At 43.9% G+C, this 18,639-nt stretch overlaps 1 protein-coding gene across 1 annotated transcript in view; it reads left to right on the top strand.

Moving 5' to 3' along the window:
- The first annotated feature begins 7,674 nt into the window (after positions 1-7,674).
- The window catches only part of LOC116982686 (E3 ubiquitin-protein ligase TRIM71-like), a 46,338-nt gene continuing 35,373 nt past the window's right edge, over positions 7,675-18,639 (top strand). The window contains exon 1 of the mRNA XM_033036044.1: positions 7,675-8,734. Coding sequence (XP_032891935.1) covers positions 7,844-8,734 — 891 coding nt within the window. The 5' untranslated portion in view covers positions 7,675-7,843. The remainder of the gene's footprint in view (positions 8,735-18,639) is intronic.

Here is an 18,639-nt window from a genome sequence, read left to right as displayed (position 1 = left end):
ATTTTAAGGGAAGCTGGTCGGTGATTGGACGCAACCCCCTTAAAGACAGCGGTTGATTGGCCGCCAAATAATCAGGCACAAAAAATTGACAAATAGGAAAACAATAAAATCGGAATTCCGATTTAAATCGAAAGAATATCATGCCTGATCTGCAGCAAAGATACTAGTATCTGCTCTAGTATCTTTGATCTGCAGTTCTTTCCTATTGAAGAAGAACCCTGGCCTGAAACAACTCCTAATCCATTCCCTCCACAGATGCTGCCTAGCCCGCTGAGTTCCTCCAGCACTCTGTGTTTTTTATTTAACTCTTGAAATTGAAGATAGACATAAAGCTGGAGTAACTCAGCGGGACAGGCAGCGACTCTGGAGAGAAGACCCTTCTTTAGAATGAACTGAACTCTCGTCGGTGAGAGTACTTGTGATTGTCTGCAGATGGGTCTCGACCCGAAACACCACACACTCCCCAGAAACGCCACCCGTCCCACTGAGCCACCCCAGCCCCCCATGTCCACCTTTAACTCCAGAGCCAAACAAAAAACACAGAGTGGTGTAGGAACTCAGCAGGCCAGGCGGCTCAGGCGGCACCCGCGGAGGGAACAGATCAGGAGCCGCCACAGACCAGGGCTCCCCCGCCCCCCCCCAACAGGAAGGAACCGCAGATGCAGCCGTCCCCGCAAAACGGCAAATGTTTCCGGGAATGCCGAGGCGAGAGGGTGAGAGCGAGAGAGATCCAAAGGACGGATTCGGATCCCAACTACGCCTCGCTGAGACTTCGCCAGATGTTTCAAACCTACGGCCCCCTTCAGTTTGAGCCACGTGGACCAATATACCACGTGTAAACAACTGCGTTTGTTACTTTGACTGGGAGTTTGCGTTCCGCCACAGTCCCGCCAGCTGTTTACAGCTGTTTGATATCCGCTTCAGGAAGGAGCGGGTGGTCTACGAGTTGAGAGTCCAGGAGGTGAACTCCGTTTACGGCGGAGAGACGCCAAGTCTGATGAGGGCCAAGTTCTTAGACAATCATTGTGGAATTGGGAAAAGTTCCAATGAGCTGGTGAAAGATGTGGACTGCCCTTACAGTGCCACTTTCCTCCACACTCTCCATCTCATGGAGACTGGAAAGCAAAGATCCTATAGCGGAGCAAGATAGTCCACTCGATGAAAAAGCCGTAGTAGAGTCATGGGTAACCTTCAGCACCATTTCTGTAACCGGCTTCGGTCTCCGCTCTAGTATCTTTGCTTTGGTCATGGCCTCTTCATATTGCTATTATTTTACCAAATACCACACAAATCATCTTTTTTTTTTTCTCAGCTGCAGGTGACCATTTTGATATTCCTGCCTAGTCCTCCTTATTAACTTTGAACATACAAAGTATTGCCATTAGGAAGGAGCTCCAGAAAATCCTGCACCCACTCAAGCCACCCCACCCCCCCCACCCCTTCCCTCCAACACTGACATAGAAACATAGAAATTAGGTGCAGGAGTAGGCCATTCGGCCCTTCGAGCCTGCACCGCCATTCAATATGATCATGGCTGATCATCCAACTCAGTATCCCGTACCTGCCTTCTCTCCATACCCTCTGATCCCCTTAGCCACAAGGGCCACATCTAACTCCCTCTTAAATATAGCCAATGAACTGGCCTCGACTACCCTCTGTGGCAGAGAGTTCCAGAGATTCACCACTCTCTGTGTGGAAAAAGTTCTTCTCATCTCGGTTTTAAAGGATTTCCCTTATCCTTAAGCTGTGACCCCTTGTCCTGGACTTCCCCAACATCGGGAGCAATCTTCCTGCATCTAGCCTGTCCAACCCCTTAAGAATTTTGTAAGTTTCTATAAGATCCCCTCTCAATCTCCTAAATTCTAGAGAGTATAAACCAAGTCTATCCAGTCTTTCTTCATAAGACAGTCCTGACATCCCAGGAATCAGTCTGGTGAACCTTCTCTGCACTCCCTCTATGGCAATAATGTCCTTCCTCAGATTTGGAGACCAAAACTGTACGCAATACTCCAGGTGTGGTCTCACCAAGACCCTGTACAACTGCAGTAGAACCTCCCTGCTCCTATACTCAAATCCTTTTGCTATGAAAGCTAACATACCATTCGCTTTCTTCACTGCCTGCTGCACCTGCATGCCTACTTTCAATGACTGGTGTACCATGACACCCAGGTCTCGCTGCATCTCCCCTTTTCCTAGTCGGCCACCATTTAGATAATATTCTGCTTTCCTGTTTTTGCCACCAAAATGGATAACCTCACATTTATCCATATTATGCTGCATCTGCCAAACATTTGCCCACTCACCCAGCCTATCCAAGTCACCTTGCAGTCTCCTAGCATCCTCCTCACAGCTAACACTGCCCCCCAGCTTAGTGTCATCCGCAAACTTGGAGATATTGCCTTCAATTCCCTCATCCAGATCATTAATATATATGAAGCAATCGCCGGCCCCCCTTTTTTGTTAAACATCTGTTTCCTTCGGGTGTTTTTTGTAAATTTCCCCCTTACCATTTCTGTACTTTTTCGATAGCTGCCATGAACCGTTTGATGTCATCCTTCGCCCTGCTCCTGGTCTCGGCCCGCACTGATCTGCCGGACATGCTGTGTGTATGTGCGCGTGTGTTTCTGTGTGTGTGTGTGTGAGTGAGTGAGTGGGTGTGTGTGTGTTTTTCTGTGTGTGTGTGTTTGTTTGGCAGAGTCTGAGGGGAGAAGTGCCGGCACCAAGAGCGCGGACAGACGGACGAAAACAACGATCATAGAGCGGAATAGGTGACATTTCGGGTCGAGATCCTTCTTTAGACTGACAGTCAAGAGAAAGGGAAACGGGAGATATAGGCATATCTTCCATTCATTTGTTGTTAGTACCATCTATATCTCTTGTTCCTCTTTCCCCTGACTCAGTCTGAAGAAGGGTCTCGACCCGAAATTTCACCTATTCCGCTCTATGATCGTTGCTTTCATCTGTCTGTCCGCGCGTTCGCTCGCCCTTGGATTAAGTCGTGCAGGATAAAGCTGCAAATTCATGTACAGGATGGAAAATGGAAACTGAAAAGTAGGGGAACGCCTTCCCCCTGCATACCCCCCATTTCCATCACTGCATTTGCCATTTGCCCGGTAATCAACTATGACTAGGTCACCAACCAGGGGGTGATGGTCTATCTGACTGTGACAGTGCCACACCTGTGTAGCATGTTATATATATATATACTCAAGGTATATATACCTGTGTAGCGTGTTATATATATATATACTCAAGGTATATATACCTGTGTAGCGTGTTATATATATATATACTCAAGGTATATATACCTTTGTAGCGTGTTATATATATATATATATATATATATATATATATACTCAAGGTATATATATATACCTGTGTAGCGTGTTATGTATATATATATATATATATATATATATATATATATACTCAAGGTATATATACCTGTGTAGCGTGTTATGTATATATACTCAAGGTATATATACCTGTGTAGCGTGTTATATATATATATACTCAAGGTATATATACCTGTGTAGCGTGTTTTATATATATATATATATATATACTCAAGGTATAAGAGAGAGAGAAAGAGAAAGTGTGAGAAACCTACACCTCACTCCCTTCTCCCACCTCAAACCTGAGCAAATGTAGCCCAACGGCAAAATTGTAGCATTCTGAAATACCACTGTGTTCCCTGTTCAGGCTTGGAGCCTAGAAAGCTGGTTGTTTTAGGTGTTAAATGTTACATTGTAACAATGATCTGATAAATGTGTATTTCCTTTGATTAAAGGCATTAGATAGAATGTTAAACATCATGTTCTGGCACCGGAGCTGTGTCTGCCTCTTCATGTTATCGTTATAATGTAAACCATCCCTTGCACTGCCGTGGACTTGTTTGAAATGTGTTTTGCAGTAATGTCTTGATTTTTGCACAAAACCTTTTTTTTTTTTTTTACTATCTTACAGAATTTATGTATGATTTATGTTTTTGTTCGTTTTCTGATTCTATGTGACTGATGCTGCTGCATGCACGATTTTTCATTGTACCTTGTAAATCACTGCACTTGTGCATGTGACAATAAACCTGACTACTTTGACAGGGAGAATTCACAACTCGGAAGGAAGCTATACTTCATGTAACCCACTTAGAGGAAAATCAATTAGCAGTCAGGTTAGTATTCAGTTGCCAAAGAGGGGGCTGACAGCTGTATCTAGGATAGACACAAAATGCTGGAGTAACTCAGCGGGACAGGCAGCATCTCTGGAGAGAAGGAATGGGTGATGTTTCGTGTCGAGACCCTTATTCAGACTGAAGTTCAGACAGCATCTAGGAAATGGACTTTACTAGTTCCAATATTGGAACAAATTTCTACTCATCGGGCACTAGGTGTCAGACCTGCAGTATAGCAGTCTTTGGATGCTACCTGAGAAATTCAGGACAATCTCAGCTATGGAAATTCTTTATAACACAAACTAATGCCTAAATTCCGCCTATACAAAGTTTCTTTGAACATGTTGATCAAGTCAAGGTGATGCTCAAAGGAAACCAAAGGCAATAAAATTAACTGGATTAATAATAGCCAGTTGCTGAAGATTTTATGCAGTTCTTTTTGAAGGATTGTGGATCATCACTGAGCAGGCTCTGCCAATTCAGCATGAACGGAAGAATACTCAAGGAGAACAAGTTCTCCTGATTGATGGTTTCTCAGGTTTAAATAAAATCCTTTGGAGTTGTAAACAAGCTAGGAAAATTTGCAGAGAGAGGAACAAAGGATATGCTGCGTAAATCTATGCTTTGAGTTGGAGTCAGATTTGGCAGAAATTAAGTGTGGTAGTTGAATAATAATAATAATAATAATAATAATTAGATTGACAAGTTCTGGTCATAAGATAACTGCCAGTTATTTGATTCATTATCATTAGGGGCTTGTAGCTGTATGGTCACTGATATTACAGGAAGCTGTCTGATATGTACAAAAAAAATCACAGCAAAAAAGGCAGCATTTATACACAAAAACAATGACTTTGACAATAATGTACACAAGATTCAATAGCAATCTCAATAACATTTTACACATAGCAACTAATCACAAACCACTCATACTGGAGCAATAAGATTATGTGCAACATTAAGAGATTGGCAATTTGCCATCATGTCATTTTACAATGCGGCACGGAATCAAAGATTATGCCTCAGCAATCACGAACCATAATGAGACTTCTGCAGTGCCTTTCATGACCCCAGCAAATCCTCCAGCACATTGCACACAGATAAATCTAATCTCTGATGTGCTATAGGAAGCACATCGACAAAGTTAGACTTGGTAAGGTCCCACAAACTGCAATAAGGTTGTTAATAGGTAATCTCTTTCAGATATCGTGTTGAGAGATAAATGTTGATCAGCACACCATTCTCATACATTTTAAAATTGTAGCACAGTCATATATGACCAATAAGACGGCATTATTGGTGTCAAGGTTTTAGTGTAACTTGAAGGTAGACAAAAAAGCTGGAGAAACTCAGCGGGTGCAGCAGCATCTATGGAGCGAAGGAAATGGGTAACGTTTCGGGCCAAAATCCTTCTTCAGACCAGTGTAACTTCTCACCTGAGAAGCTGACCTGCTAAAAATGCAGCATTTCCTTGATTCTATACAGGATGACCAGTAGATACATTTCATAACCTCAGCGTATCCTCAGACACATTACACCCAGAAGAATATTTTTGTAGTACTCATGTCTCTAATATAGACCTGGGGCTTTCAACTTTCTGACAAAAGAGATAAGTCTACTGACTAAGTTGTGACCAACACCATGAACGGTGATGGGATACTGCACGATGCCTGCACTGGACTCATTCCATCTGTGAAAGGTGACTCTGAAAATAATACAATTCTTTAGAGGAATTCCTTATGGTATTACCAATGAGGCTTTTTGGCAGTATAGTAATTGTGATGTGGGGAATGGGGGTGATAATTCTAAAAAAAAAAGAAATATGATAAGCTCCAGACCATCTGTGCTTTCTGGATTATTGGTTGGAGTTCAGATATTGTGTGGGAAATCATAGATATCATCTCTACTGCAGAAGGTGTGATTAAGTAATTTGGAGATTATGCAAAATTGCCCATTCGATTGAATGTAACAAATAAATCTGAAGATTAGGTTCCGTCGGTAGAACTGGGGCAATTGGAGATTATTTGGTAGGGTTATGAGTAGAGTAAATAGGACAATGCATAACAAAGGACAGGGTACTGAGGGAGAAATAGACCTAGGAATGCAGAATTACAGATTTCCAAATGTCGTAAACAAGCTGCTCTCCTTCAATAGCTGAGGCGTTTGTTATTTAAGACACAATTCTGGTCACATGATTGCAAGAAGAGTATGCTATCACAAGGCTGTCTACAGAGGAGAAATACATAGACATTGCAAGGGCTGCGGTAAAAATGACTGGCGTTGAGGAAGCAGAGGGAGATTTAATTGTCTGAAGAAGGGTTTCGGCCCGAAACGTCGCCTATTTCCTTCGCTCCATAGATGCTGCTGCACCCGCTGAGTTCCTCCAGCAATTTTGTGTACCTGAGATTTAATTGAGATGTGTAAAATTGCACATCTCAATTAAAGTTAAGGACCTATTTCACTTTGACCTATAACTATAGCTGAACGCAATTATGTGGGAGTTGGGGAATGAATTCCATGATTCTCAACCCCCCAATTCCATCGTCCATTGCAGTTCAGTGTAGATGGTTGTGACAGAATACTGCATAAATATATAAGCAGATGGATATAATGTCCTGTAATGCACAAACAGGAAGTGGGACTGCACTCCGTGGCAATTTCAACACCCCGTGTTGTTCTACTTTCATGCTCAAGTCTCTGGAGTGAAATTAAAACCTATAATTCTTTATTCCAGCGATCGTAGATCTAACCGAGTTCCACCGATAGGGCGTCCAAGAAGGAACTGCAGATAGGGCATTCGATTTCAATACTATTTACATTGAGTGCACATGTGTACTTTTACCATTCTGGTTGGCAACATAGAAGAAAAGTAGAACGCTCGTCTTTATTTATTATTTTACCGGGCAGTGAAGTTAAATCGTCTTTGTTAAATAAGTAATTTAGTGCATGCGACAAATCATTCACTTGCAGCTGGGTTAATTCCGCCAACACGGCAACAAAGAAAGGAGATGGAGCGAGCCAGCGCGGTTTAGCATCCCTGCAGCACGTGTCCAGCACTCCGGGCCGAGCTGTAACCGCACCAATAGTAGTGAGGGTGGAATAAACAACGAGCTGATGGAATTATGAATGGGAAATATGCGCGTGCGCGCGCGTGTGTGTATTAAAAAAAAAATCATGAATGAATGGATGGATGCGTTCGCACCTGACGCCAAGCTGCGCGGTGACGTAGGACGACGGCACCCCGCCCCACGTAGGGGAGCAGAGCAGCAGCAGAACGAGCGAACGAACGAACGAACGAGAAGCGGCCGGGCTGCTGCTGCTGCTCGAGAGAGAGAAAGTGCCAGAAGATGGAGCGTGCGGCAGCGGCGGCGCGAGGCGGCGGCCGGGGGAGACACTGAGGCGGAGAGAGCAGAGGGCGGCGGCGGCAGGAGGGGGGACTGAGGAAGAGGAGGCGGTGGGCTGAGGAGGAGCGGGTGGGGGGGCCGAAGTATCGGCGGGGCCTAGGGTAGACCTGACTGGGGGTGGGTGGGAGGGGGGAAGTGAGAAAGGGAGCCCCGCCGGCCGCCCGCCCGGGCCGGCCCGCCCTCCGCACCCACCTACCTACCCACCCACACCGAGCGACCCCACACACGGCGCCTCCCCGGGGGAATATGAGCCCCCGCCGGCCCGCCAATGTGGATTTCTCGGTCGCTTCACAGGGGAGCGGTTCTTGCTGAGGAAGCCGAGCGGCTGCCCTCCAGGCCGGCCGAGCTGGCCCAGGGCCGCTTCTACCCGCGCTGCTACCAGCGCTCCGAGGCCGCCATGGCCGCGCCGTTCTGCGGCCCGGAGCAGCAGCAGCAGCAGCCGCCGCCTCCTCCGCGCCAGCAGGAGCAGCAGAGCCCGGGCCGGCCAGACGCGGCGCGCCAGCAGGAGCAGCCCCAGCAGCAGCAGCAGTGCGGCCTGTGCTGCTCGCGGGGCCCCGGGCACTCCCGCTCCCGCTCCAGCCCGGCCGCCTTGCTGCCGCAGGCCGACGAGCTGCGGCTGCTGCCTTGCCGCCACTCCCTATGCCTGGCCTGCCTGGAGGCTCACGGCGGCAGGAGGCGGCGAGGGGGCAACGGGCCGCTCAGCCACTCGCCTCCCGCCGCCGCCTCTACCTCTTCCTCCTCGGCCAACTCCTGCGGCGCCGCCGAGCTGGCCTGCCCCATCTGCGAGCACCGCATGCCGCCCGCCGACAACGACGGGTTGCCCGCCGACCTATTGCTGCTCAACAACTTGCTGGACGTGGTTTCGGCGGCCGAGGACGAGCTGGACGGTGGCGGTGGGCAGCGGCGGGGCCGCACCAAGGGCTCGCCGTCGGGCTGCAGCTCCTGCGATGAGGGGGCGCCGGTGACCTCCCGCTGCATGGACTGTGCCGAATATCTGTGCGACCACTGCGTGCGGGCACACCAGCGGGTCCGCCTCACCAAGGAGCACGTTATCCACCGCTTCAGGCAGCAGCAGCAGCAGCACTACAACCAGCAGCCCTTCACCAGCCTGCCGCTCGCACATGAACGGGTCAGCTACTGCCAGCAGCACGACAACGAAGTAGGTCGGGGGCAAACAGCGGGCGAGATTGCATAGACATGCAAACACTGCCTTTGGGAGGGCATAAGCAGAGGGGGGGAGAGAAGCACAATTTAAAAGTTGAATTGTTTTTTTAAAAATCTGTATTTAATTTTACATGGTTCAAGTCCTGGAGATTTTTAACACTCCCGAAGGTTTAGCCATTTCGTTCCGATCGAACATCGATTTCCCGTCACTGTAAATTGTATGCGTATTTGTATCTCGTTTCATCAATGACGATAGATGTTGCTATCTGTGATACTAGTAATCATGATGCTTCATGATTTTGGTATCGTTTGGGATAAATATCTATTTCTAAAAGATCCAAAAAATAATTGCAGTAAGAATTTGACGCGTGTATCAAAAGCGTTTTGCTTCAATGTATTTAGACCATTCCATGTACGGTGTTTATAGTTTTTGAACATCCATTCGTTCAACCTTTTTCGTAAAAAGAAGTTGCGATGTCGCCCGTTTTACATTCGTATCCATCTAGTTTAGATTTAATTACTTCGGTCTCGTACGGCAATGCAATACACTTTGACGGTATTTGTAGTCGCCCTTTTGGTGCATCGATAACTACAATAATATTGTCTGATTATTTGTTTTAACGACGTTTATAAATTCGATTATAAATTTCGACATTTGCCCAATCTGTTTCTACGTTGGAGTTTGATAGAATTCGAATATTTTATTTTTCATATAAAACTAGTATCACCTATCCTTTGATAATTAATATAAATTGAAGTTGCAGGATATACACGTATTGGTTGGTTTGCCAATATCGTAAAAGGAGACCACTTTTTAAGGCTTTAACCTTCGAATTTATAGCTTTGATTGATATATTGAATTTGCCTTTTCTAATTTTATTTGGTGAGTTTCTGCCCCTTACAAGGATTAAAGACGTCAAGCATCTTTCGATGGTGTGAATTCGGTAAATGAGTCTTGGGGATGCCACCTTGAAAGAATGTTCTGGAAAACGTGGTATCGGAGCAACACAAGTTGTGTAATGTAACAGGCCGTGTTTCTGATCACGCATTAGTGATGTACCGTCTTCATTCATGTCCTTGGTAGTATGGATGGCACAACATATCAATAACACATCGATTAATCTTGGCATATTGAGTAGGCAGAAATAATTTAATTCAGTACCCTGATGAATTTTAAATGTCTTTTTTTTTGTAGATTTGGCGTGTGTACGCGCACACGTGCCCTCCTTCCTTTCCAGTCCAGGGTTGCTCAGCCTTTTTTTTTCGTGAAGAAAATGGTGCCTACTGTTGGGCGGGCTGAGTCAGAGCGTGCGATTTACTCTAAAGCGATTAGGTCCATTCATGTTTCGCATGCTGCAAGCGAAAGGTCTTTGTCCCCCTACGCTGATCACTCTCGTAACAGCGTGAAGGCAATACCGTTCACTAGTAACCCTCGTTAAAGGAGAGCGTTATGTCACTACGTTAATATCGAGTTGTTTACAAATGGATCTTTTCCATCCAAAATGGAGAAAAATAATGAATTCGGCAACTGTAGAACAAGCTATCCGAAAGGGGTTTGAATTTTTCTGTTAAGGAAGTGAAAATGTTGATGGAGGTGGTTAATAATAGTAATCGATTCTGTGGTAGTTAAATGAAGAAGAAAAAACGCACTATAACCCATTTTGAGGGTGTTTTTTTACGCAAGTCCATGGAGTCCAAGCATAGGGTTATTACTATTAAGAATCAAAAATCTGTAGAAATCTGCAGCCTCTGGGTGGTTTTCAGATATATTAGCATGAACTGGGTTTTTTTAAATGCATGAATATTTTAAACATTACTTTACAATTCTGACTGCATGTTTGTATGTCAATGGATTGGACCAATACATAAATTTTATGTGCCTATATTTTTTCTAATAGAATCAGGGCCAAATGGGGAAACAGAACCGTGGGCTATTTCATTGTTAGAACAATTTTGTTTTTCTGGATCTTATCGCTGATATTACTACATTTTTTTGGGAGAGTGTAACAATCTTTCCTCGTGGTGAGATTTTATAGCAGTGCTGACAAGAGTGTAGTCCTGGCTGGTGTTGATATTGGATTCGGTTAAACCTGAAGCATAATTGATTAACTGCTATTGGCGAGTCCTTCAGTCATTTTTGCAGATGTTTGTGGGATTTGTTAAACTTTGGGGGTGGGAGTTGCTCTCCACATGGGTAACTAGAGATGGTATCAAATTGAAAGGGAAGTTTACAATGTTGCATAGATTAGTGAGAAGCAACAAGATTTCTTGTTACCCAAGTTTTCTCCAATTTCCAATTAATTTCTGACATTGGTTCCATTGGGAAATTAGTTATTGCACAAAATGTTGCACAATTCATTGCATTAATTTATTACTAATCATTATTAGACTAATAGTTATTATTTGGGTGTTTTATTTTGAAGTCCATGGAATTAAAATTAGTCTTCTAGGCTAGATGAATGTTCTAGATGGCACTTGCATTCAAATATGGATTTTGCTCAGTGTCATTTCTCCCATCAAGTTATTGCATTGTTTTTGAATAAGCTAACCCTGTTGTACTTTTCTTTTGTGGCGAACTTAAACTATTCATTTGCTTTCTACAATTGTAAATATCATTTTATAACTTAAATTCTCTTCACATTTGGGTAGCTCTTCAGTGGCTATACTCCTAGATTAGTAGCTAGATTTTCACATGACAGATTTTTCAACACAAAGAAGCCACTCTCTGGCATCTGTGTTTCTCTTGGGGACTGTTGCATTAATGGAGGTTCAGCCTTATCGGTGTGGAAAGCAGTTTTGTTCTGTTTTAAGTGGCAACATTTTGACTTTCACAACACCAAGCTTTATTCTAGTTTGATATTCACGATGATCCAAAATTAAAAGTAGCATAAATTGACACCGGTTTGAGAATCCAGTGCAGAATGGGGTTGGAAGACAGAAGGCAATTGGTTCGGCCTTCAAATTTGTTTTCAAAGGATTTAGTCAGCCTTTCTATGGTGCCTCATTCCACCATTTCTTTCAGCAGGCCCCCTTCATGGAAAATCAGGACAACTGAAAGTTGTGTGGTGGGGTAGCCAGCATCTCAACCCTGTGGTCAAAGGGGGAAGCAAGGTTGCATTATGTTGGTACGGTGTTGTACTGCATATAATGATTTTGATAAGCTAGTTCAGCACAAAGTTGCTAATGAGGGTAATTGAGTTTGGGGGAAAAAATCTGAGATTTTGGTGCAGAGAGCCTTTTGAATCGTGTCGAATTTTTATCTGATCAGAATTGTGCAAAGAAACCATGATAAATATTTTTCTGGGTAATTATTTTTGCCATTAGAGTTAGTTATAGATAGAGACACAAGAAACCGCAGGTTCGGTTTAGTGATGCAACATGGAAACGGGCCCTTCAACCCAACGAACACTTCGCACATTAGATGATCTCCCACTTTCTGGTCCACTCTATACACGAGTGGCAACTTTTGATGGCTAAATCTACAGGACCACACATCTTTGGGATGTGGGAGGAAAACTGGGCACCCAGACGAAACCCATGCGGTCGCAGGGAGAATTTGCTAACCCCACATAGACAGCACTGAAGGTTAGGATCGAATCTGCTGTGCCGCTGGCATTGGAATCTTGAGGTAAACACAAATTGCTGAAGGAAATCAGTGGGTCAGGCAATATCTGGAGGAAATGGAGAGACAATGTTTCAGGTTGGGATTCTTCAGACTGATGGTTTATTTCCGAATGTTTTTTAAAAATCTCATCAAAATCAAGTTGATTAATTTGAAGTTCAATGAGCAGAACAACCCTGATATGAATTTGACATTCTCAATTTTGTGAGAGGCTTGAGTACTAAAGTAGGACATTAGAAAGTTTTACAGATTATTAGCTATGGACATTTCGAAGCTTGCCAAAAGTTCTGCATGTATGCATTTAGATACAAATAAAAGTAGTTACATGAAAAAATACTGTGGCATCAATTAGCATATCATATACATTGATAAAAGTTACATTTTGAAACAAGTGATAGGCAAATAAGTTAAATGGTAATTAAAAAAAAGACATACCCTACAAAGATTGGTATAGATTTATGGGATGTTTCATTATTTGACTATGGGTGGAAATAAGTGGAGTTTATCTCCTGGTTGTGTTTCCTTGTTCTACCCATTGCTCAAGACTGGCTCAGCTCTGTTCCCTTTGAATGAAGTACTCAGCTACATAATTGGAAGTCGATAAAAGCTTCCTATTAATTTTTGAGTGACTTCATAAATACAACTGTGTATGGTGCTAATTTTGGTTTTTAAGTATTAAAAAAAAAAAAAAAACTACTTCCTAGCTGCATCTGCCCAAATGTGACCTTTTTCCACAAAATGTTGCACAGCTGTGTAGCTTTATTGATTGTGCAGATCGGGGACCCCATGGTGGTGAACTAACTTTAATGTAGTACTGGGGGCATTGTCTTGAAATCTATATATAGGTTTACTCCTTTGAATCAGAGGCTGTCTTCTGTTTCATAATTTTTCTGGGGGTAACAAGGAGACACTTTAATGATAAACAGCATAACAGTTGGGCCTACTGCATTTCTTATTCTCAGCTGCTTTCCATGTGTGGAAGGCATCTTGCTAACTGGTAATAATTTGAAATAACTGTTAATTGTCAAGCATCTTGGTAGTTGCAGCAAGTTGTTCAAAGGCAAGAACTACTCATTTGTGGGGCATGGAATGAAATTATTTTGAATCCAATTTTTTTCCCCCACCCCTGCTGCCCAGTTTCAATTATCATTGTAACGCAGTGGCGTGTTCGATCAAGCTATTTCTTAAAGATGTTTCTCAACGGATAAATGAAAATAGTGAGACTGAGGATTATAGAGTAAGAAGTTGTATTCTGCATTTGACATTTAAAGGTTCCGTAAGATAAATTCTGTTGGACTTTTGAGATAGGGCACTTTCTTTACTTGTGAAACGTAGTTATTCATGTGACACATACCCCGACGTGATTAATAAAAAGGAACTGCGTGTGCTGCGTTATACCAAAGATGGACAAAAAATACTGGAGTAGCTCAATAGGTCGGGTGTAACTGGAGAAAATGGATAGATGACGGTTCTGACCTTTAGATCCTTCCACAGACTGATGATGTGGGGGGGGGGGGGGGTGAGGAACTGCAAGCAAGAAAAGACCACCAGTCCGGGCCGGCAACAGATTATCTTTGGCGGGATGGCCAATTGTTGGTGAAGGACGGTGTGATTCCAAGTGGGATACATCATTGTGAACCGTGGAACTGATTAACCAACTTTTAGTGGAGGGGGGTGGGGGTAGAGTGCACGTAGAAGTTACTTAAAATTGCTACTCAATGTTCACATCACTGGGTTGGTTATAAGCTACCTAAGCAAATTGAGGTGCTGTTCCTCCAATTCGTGTGTGGCCTCGCTTGGACAATGGGGGAGGCTCAGTATAGAAAGGTCAGTATGGAAAGGGGAGTTAAAATTGTTAGCAACTGGGAGATCCAATCGGCCCTGGCAGACCGAGATCAAGTGTTCAGTAAAGCGATCGCCTAGGCTATGCTTGGTCTTGCTGATGTATAGGAGTCCACTGTATATGTATATAGATGTATATGAGGAACACTGCATGTAGTAGACGAGGTTAGAGACGGTGCAATTGAAGAATCCCTGTTACAACTGGAAGGACTGTCCGGGTCCCTAGATGGAGGACGTATAACAACAGTTGTTGCATCTTCTGGAGTTGCAGGGGAAAGTACCTGGGGAGTGGCTGACTTGGGTGGGCAGAGATGAGTGAACTGAGGAGTTGCATAGGGAGTAGTCTCTGTGGAAGAAGGTAAGAAGTAGAGATGGGAGGATGTAATTAGTGGGATCGCGTTGGAGGTGATGAAAATATTGGAGAATGATGTATTGGATGTGGAGGTTGGTGGGGTGAAAGGCAAGGACCAGGGGAACTGTCCTTGTTGCACCGGGGGTGGGGGGTGGTAAGAGGAAATGAGAGCAGAACTACAGGACTGTGAGGGGCCCATCTAAGACAGAAAGGGAGACATGTGACATGTTTGTTTGGCATTATATTTCCTTGATTTGTGGTTTAAGGTTGTGGAACACTCCAGATAGAAACATTAAAAAAATACGTGCATGGCCGATCATCTAAAATCAGTTCCTGTCCCTGTTTTTTTTCCCCTCCCATATCCCATGATTCCTTTAGCCCTAAGAGCTAAATCTAACACCTTTGAAAACATCCAGTGAATTGGCCTCCCCTGCCTTCTGACAGAGAATTCCCCAGATTCACAAGTCTGCGTGGAGAAGTTTTTTCCGCATCTCCGTCCTGAATGGCCTACCCCTTCTTCTTAACCTGTGACCTCCTGGTTCTGGACTCCCTCAACATCAGGAATTTTTTTTCCTGCGTCTAGCTTGTCCAATCCTTTATGAGTTTTATGTTTCTATAAGTTCCTCACTCATCCTTCTAAATTCCTGTGAATGCAAGCCCAGTCGACCTATTCTTTCATCATATGGCAGTCCTGCCATCCTGGGAATTAGACAAAGTGTTTAAGAGGGAACTGCAGATACTGGAAAATCGAAGGTGGACAAAAGTGCTGGAGAAACTCAGCGGGTGCAGCAGCATCTATGGAGCGAAGGATATAGGCAACGTTTTGGGCCAAACCCCTTCTTCAGACTGAAGAAGGGTTTAGGCCCGAAACGTTGCCTATTTTCTTCGCTCCATAGATGCTGCTGCACCCGCTGAGTTTCTCCAGCACTTTTGTCTACCATCCTGGGAATTAACCTGCTGCATTCCCTCAATAGCAATAATGTCCTTCCTCAAATTAGAAGACCAAAATTGGACACAATACTGTTGGTGCGGTCTCACCAAGGCCCTGTACAACTGCAGTAGGGCCTCCTTGCTTCTAAACTTAAATCCTCTCGCAATGAAGGCCAACATGCCATTAGCTTTCTTCACTGCCTGCTGTACCTGCATGCTTACTTTCAGTGACTGATGTGCAAGCACACCCAGGTCTTGTTGCACCTCCCCTTTTCCTAATCTGACACTATTCAGATAATACTTTGCCTTGTTCTTGCCACCAAAATGGATAACCTGACATTTATCCTCATTATAGTGCGCAAACCTTTCTGACGATGTCACATTTAATTCCCTCGTCTAAATCGTTAATATAAAGTTACCGGGGGGGTTGTGGGTAAATTTTGTTGTTTGGAAAGGCTGAATGCAGCCATCTCCTGAGTTAGAAATCCAAATAAATAACAGAAATTCCACAATCAACACGTTGGCAACAACACCTCTACCCTTTGTCAGCCTCATGTCTAGTGAGTTAACCAATAAAAATAATTCTAACATGCATTTTCATACTGGTCTGCACGTAAGAAGAAATTTAGTTTGTGTAGTTAAATTCCATGTTTCTAGCAAACATATGCTAGAAACATTTAGCAGGTCAGGCAGCAATTGTGGAGGGAGCAAGAGCTAACCATTCATGCTAATGCCCTTTCATCAGCAAATAATATGTGGAAATGGTGATACAATTAAAGAGCAGCTGTTTTTTAATCATCTTTCTTGAATCCTGATTTAGGGTTGTATGTGTTTGGACAGCACCTGGCTGATTTGATGTCCTTATTTTTGTGGAGGAAAGAACTTGTAGATACTTAACTATAATGAGGTATTGGGTGATAAATGTCAACACGTGCAACTGGTGAGGTATATCTGTTGTGGCATTTTGTAGCTAGCTACAAATTTTCCTTATCTCCATGTAGAAACTTTTAGAATAGTTGAGTCAATTATCTTGTTCTTATCAAACTTGTTCTGGTAGCAGCCTTTCTACCAGCCACTATTTCTCCCCTTTCTAATTATTGATGAAAGTGATTGGGGAAAGTGGAACAGAAAATGCAATAACTACTTGGTCAGGCAGCATCTATGGAGTGGAAAAGGGTTGATGTTTGCGTCAATTACACTTCATTTGTGTTGACCTTGTCATGAGCTTTGTGCTCAGATAAGCATTTTTAGTCATTTCTATATTATATACATCGCCATGTCCTAAGTCCTAACTGTAATGGCAGGGTGGGTCATGGGGTATTTCTGTATAGTTTTTGTAATTTAATAAATTTAAATGGACAGCATGCCATACATTTGCATCAAGTTGCCAGATTAGCATGACAGTCCTCATTTCAATTATAAGATTAATCCTCCAACATTTTTGCCCAAAGGATAATCCTCCGACATTTTTGCTACCTCTTAAAATATCATTTGAACGGTAGTCATTTCTTTAGATATCTTCAAATACAAGACTATGTATCCGGAGGAGGCGCTGTCCTGAACGGCTGCCTGTCCTGCAGCTGTCCGTTTTTTCCCCTTCTTTTTTATTATTTTTAGTTCGTTAAGTGTACAGTCAGGGGGTCTAAATCTTTTATGTGTGGGGGGTGGTGGGGGGGAAGGGGGAAACTGCTTTTCTAAGTCCCTACCTGGTCGGAGGGGTTGCCTTACACCGAGCAGCGTCTTCGACCTGTCCTCGCGGCCTACCAGCGGGTCCTGGAGCGACGTTTCCCTGAGGGGACCTGGCCAGAACATCGGCTTTGGCGGCGGCGCAGAACGTCGGCGTTGGCGGCGGCGGTGCAGAACATCGGCTTTGGCGGCAGTGCAGCGCTGGAGCGCTATTGCGGAGCGGGCGATGCCTTTCCTGGGTCGCCGCGCTGGGACTCCAGTGTGCTTGGTACCGCCGAGGAAAACATCGTGGAGCCGCGGTTCTGCGGAGCAGCCAGCTGCGACGTTGAACTTACATCTCGCCGAGATCGCCAGTGTGCGGAGCTCCGTCTGGCGCGGTCTGTTGGCTTGGAAGCCGCAGGCTCCGGTGGGAAGGCGGCCGTTCCTGGCACCCCAAGCCGCTGGGGGTTCTCCCGACGCCGGAGTACCATCACCAGGCGAGAACATTGGGCGCTGTGGCGGCGACTGTGGAGGCCTCAATAGGCCCGACTATGGGTGGACAAGAGGATGGGGACTGGACTTTGTGCCTTCCCCCACAGTGGGAATCACTGTGGGGGGATGTTTTGGTGTTGAATTTCTTTATGAATACTGTGTTGTATTTTTATTAGTGTGCTGCAAGGACATCAGAATTTCCCCTGGATAAGGGGATTAATAAAGTATTTATCTATCTATCTATCTATCTATCTATGTGAAAATACACACGCAAGATTGTCACTCCATGGGCCCTGATATATTCGACAAATGCATGAACAGAAAGGCGGATACAAATAAGTTAATATCCTATTTCTACAATACCCTTTTAAATGTACATATCCCATCGTCGGAAATAATTAGGCGAGCATGGGAAGACGAATTGGGTTTAACAATTTCAAAGGATAGTTGGGAGGAAACTGTTTTATATATGCATTACTGTTCTCTTAATGTTAGGCACTCCCTAATACAATTTAAAATACTGCATAGACTCTATTATTCAAAGTCTAAATTGAACAAGATCTTCCCAAATGTCCCCTATCTGCGATAACTGTCTCCTCCAAGAAGCGACTGTAACCCATTCTTTTGTTTCCTGCACAAAATTACAAAACTTCTGGAGGGGAATTTTTGATATATTTTCTAAAATACTTAAAACTAAATTGGATCCCGATATAAAACTGATCACACTGGGTATGTCAGAGGCCTGTTCTAAGCTAACAATATTTCAAAGACGTTTCCTTAACTATAGCCTAATAATGGCGAAAAAATTAATACTCATATTTTGGAAACAGACAACAGTCCCTGCAGTGAAGATGTGGATCACAGATATGTCTGAGACACTACATTTGGAAAACATTAGCCTTGTCTTGGCAGAAAAACCAGATCAATTTCTTAAGACATGGACACCCTTTACTGAATTCTTACAACAATAGTATGGTGCAACACAAATTTAAATCCG

The sequence above is a fragment of the Amblyraja radiata genome, chromosome 17, assembly GCF_010909765.2.
Source record: "Amblyraja radiata isolate CabotCenter1 chromosome 17, sAmbRad1.1.pri, whole genome shotgun sequence".
Classification (NCBI taxonomy): domain Eukaryota; kingdom Metazoa; phylum Chordata; class Chondrichthyes; order Rajiformes; family Rajidae; genus Amblyraja; species Amblyraja radiata.
Note: the sequence above shows the minus strand (reverse complement) of the source record. Positions and strands in the feature narration are given on the sequence as shown.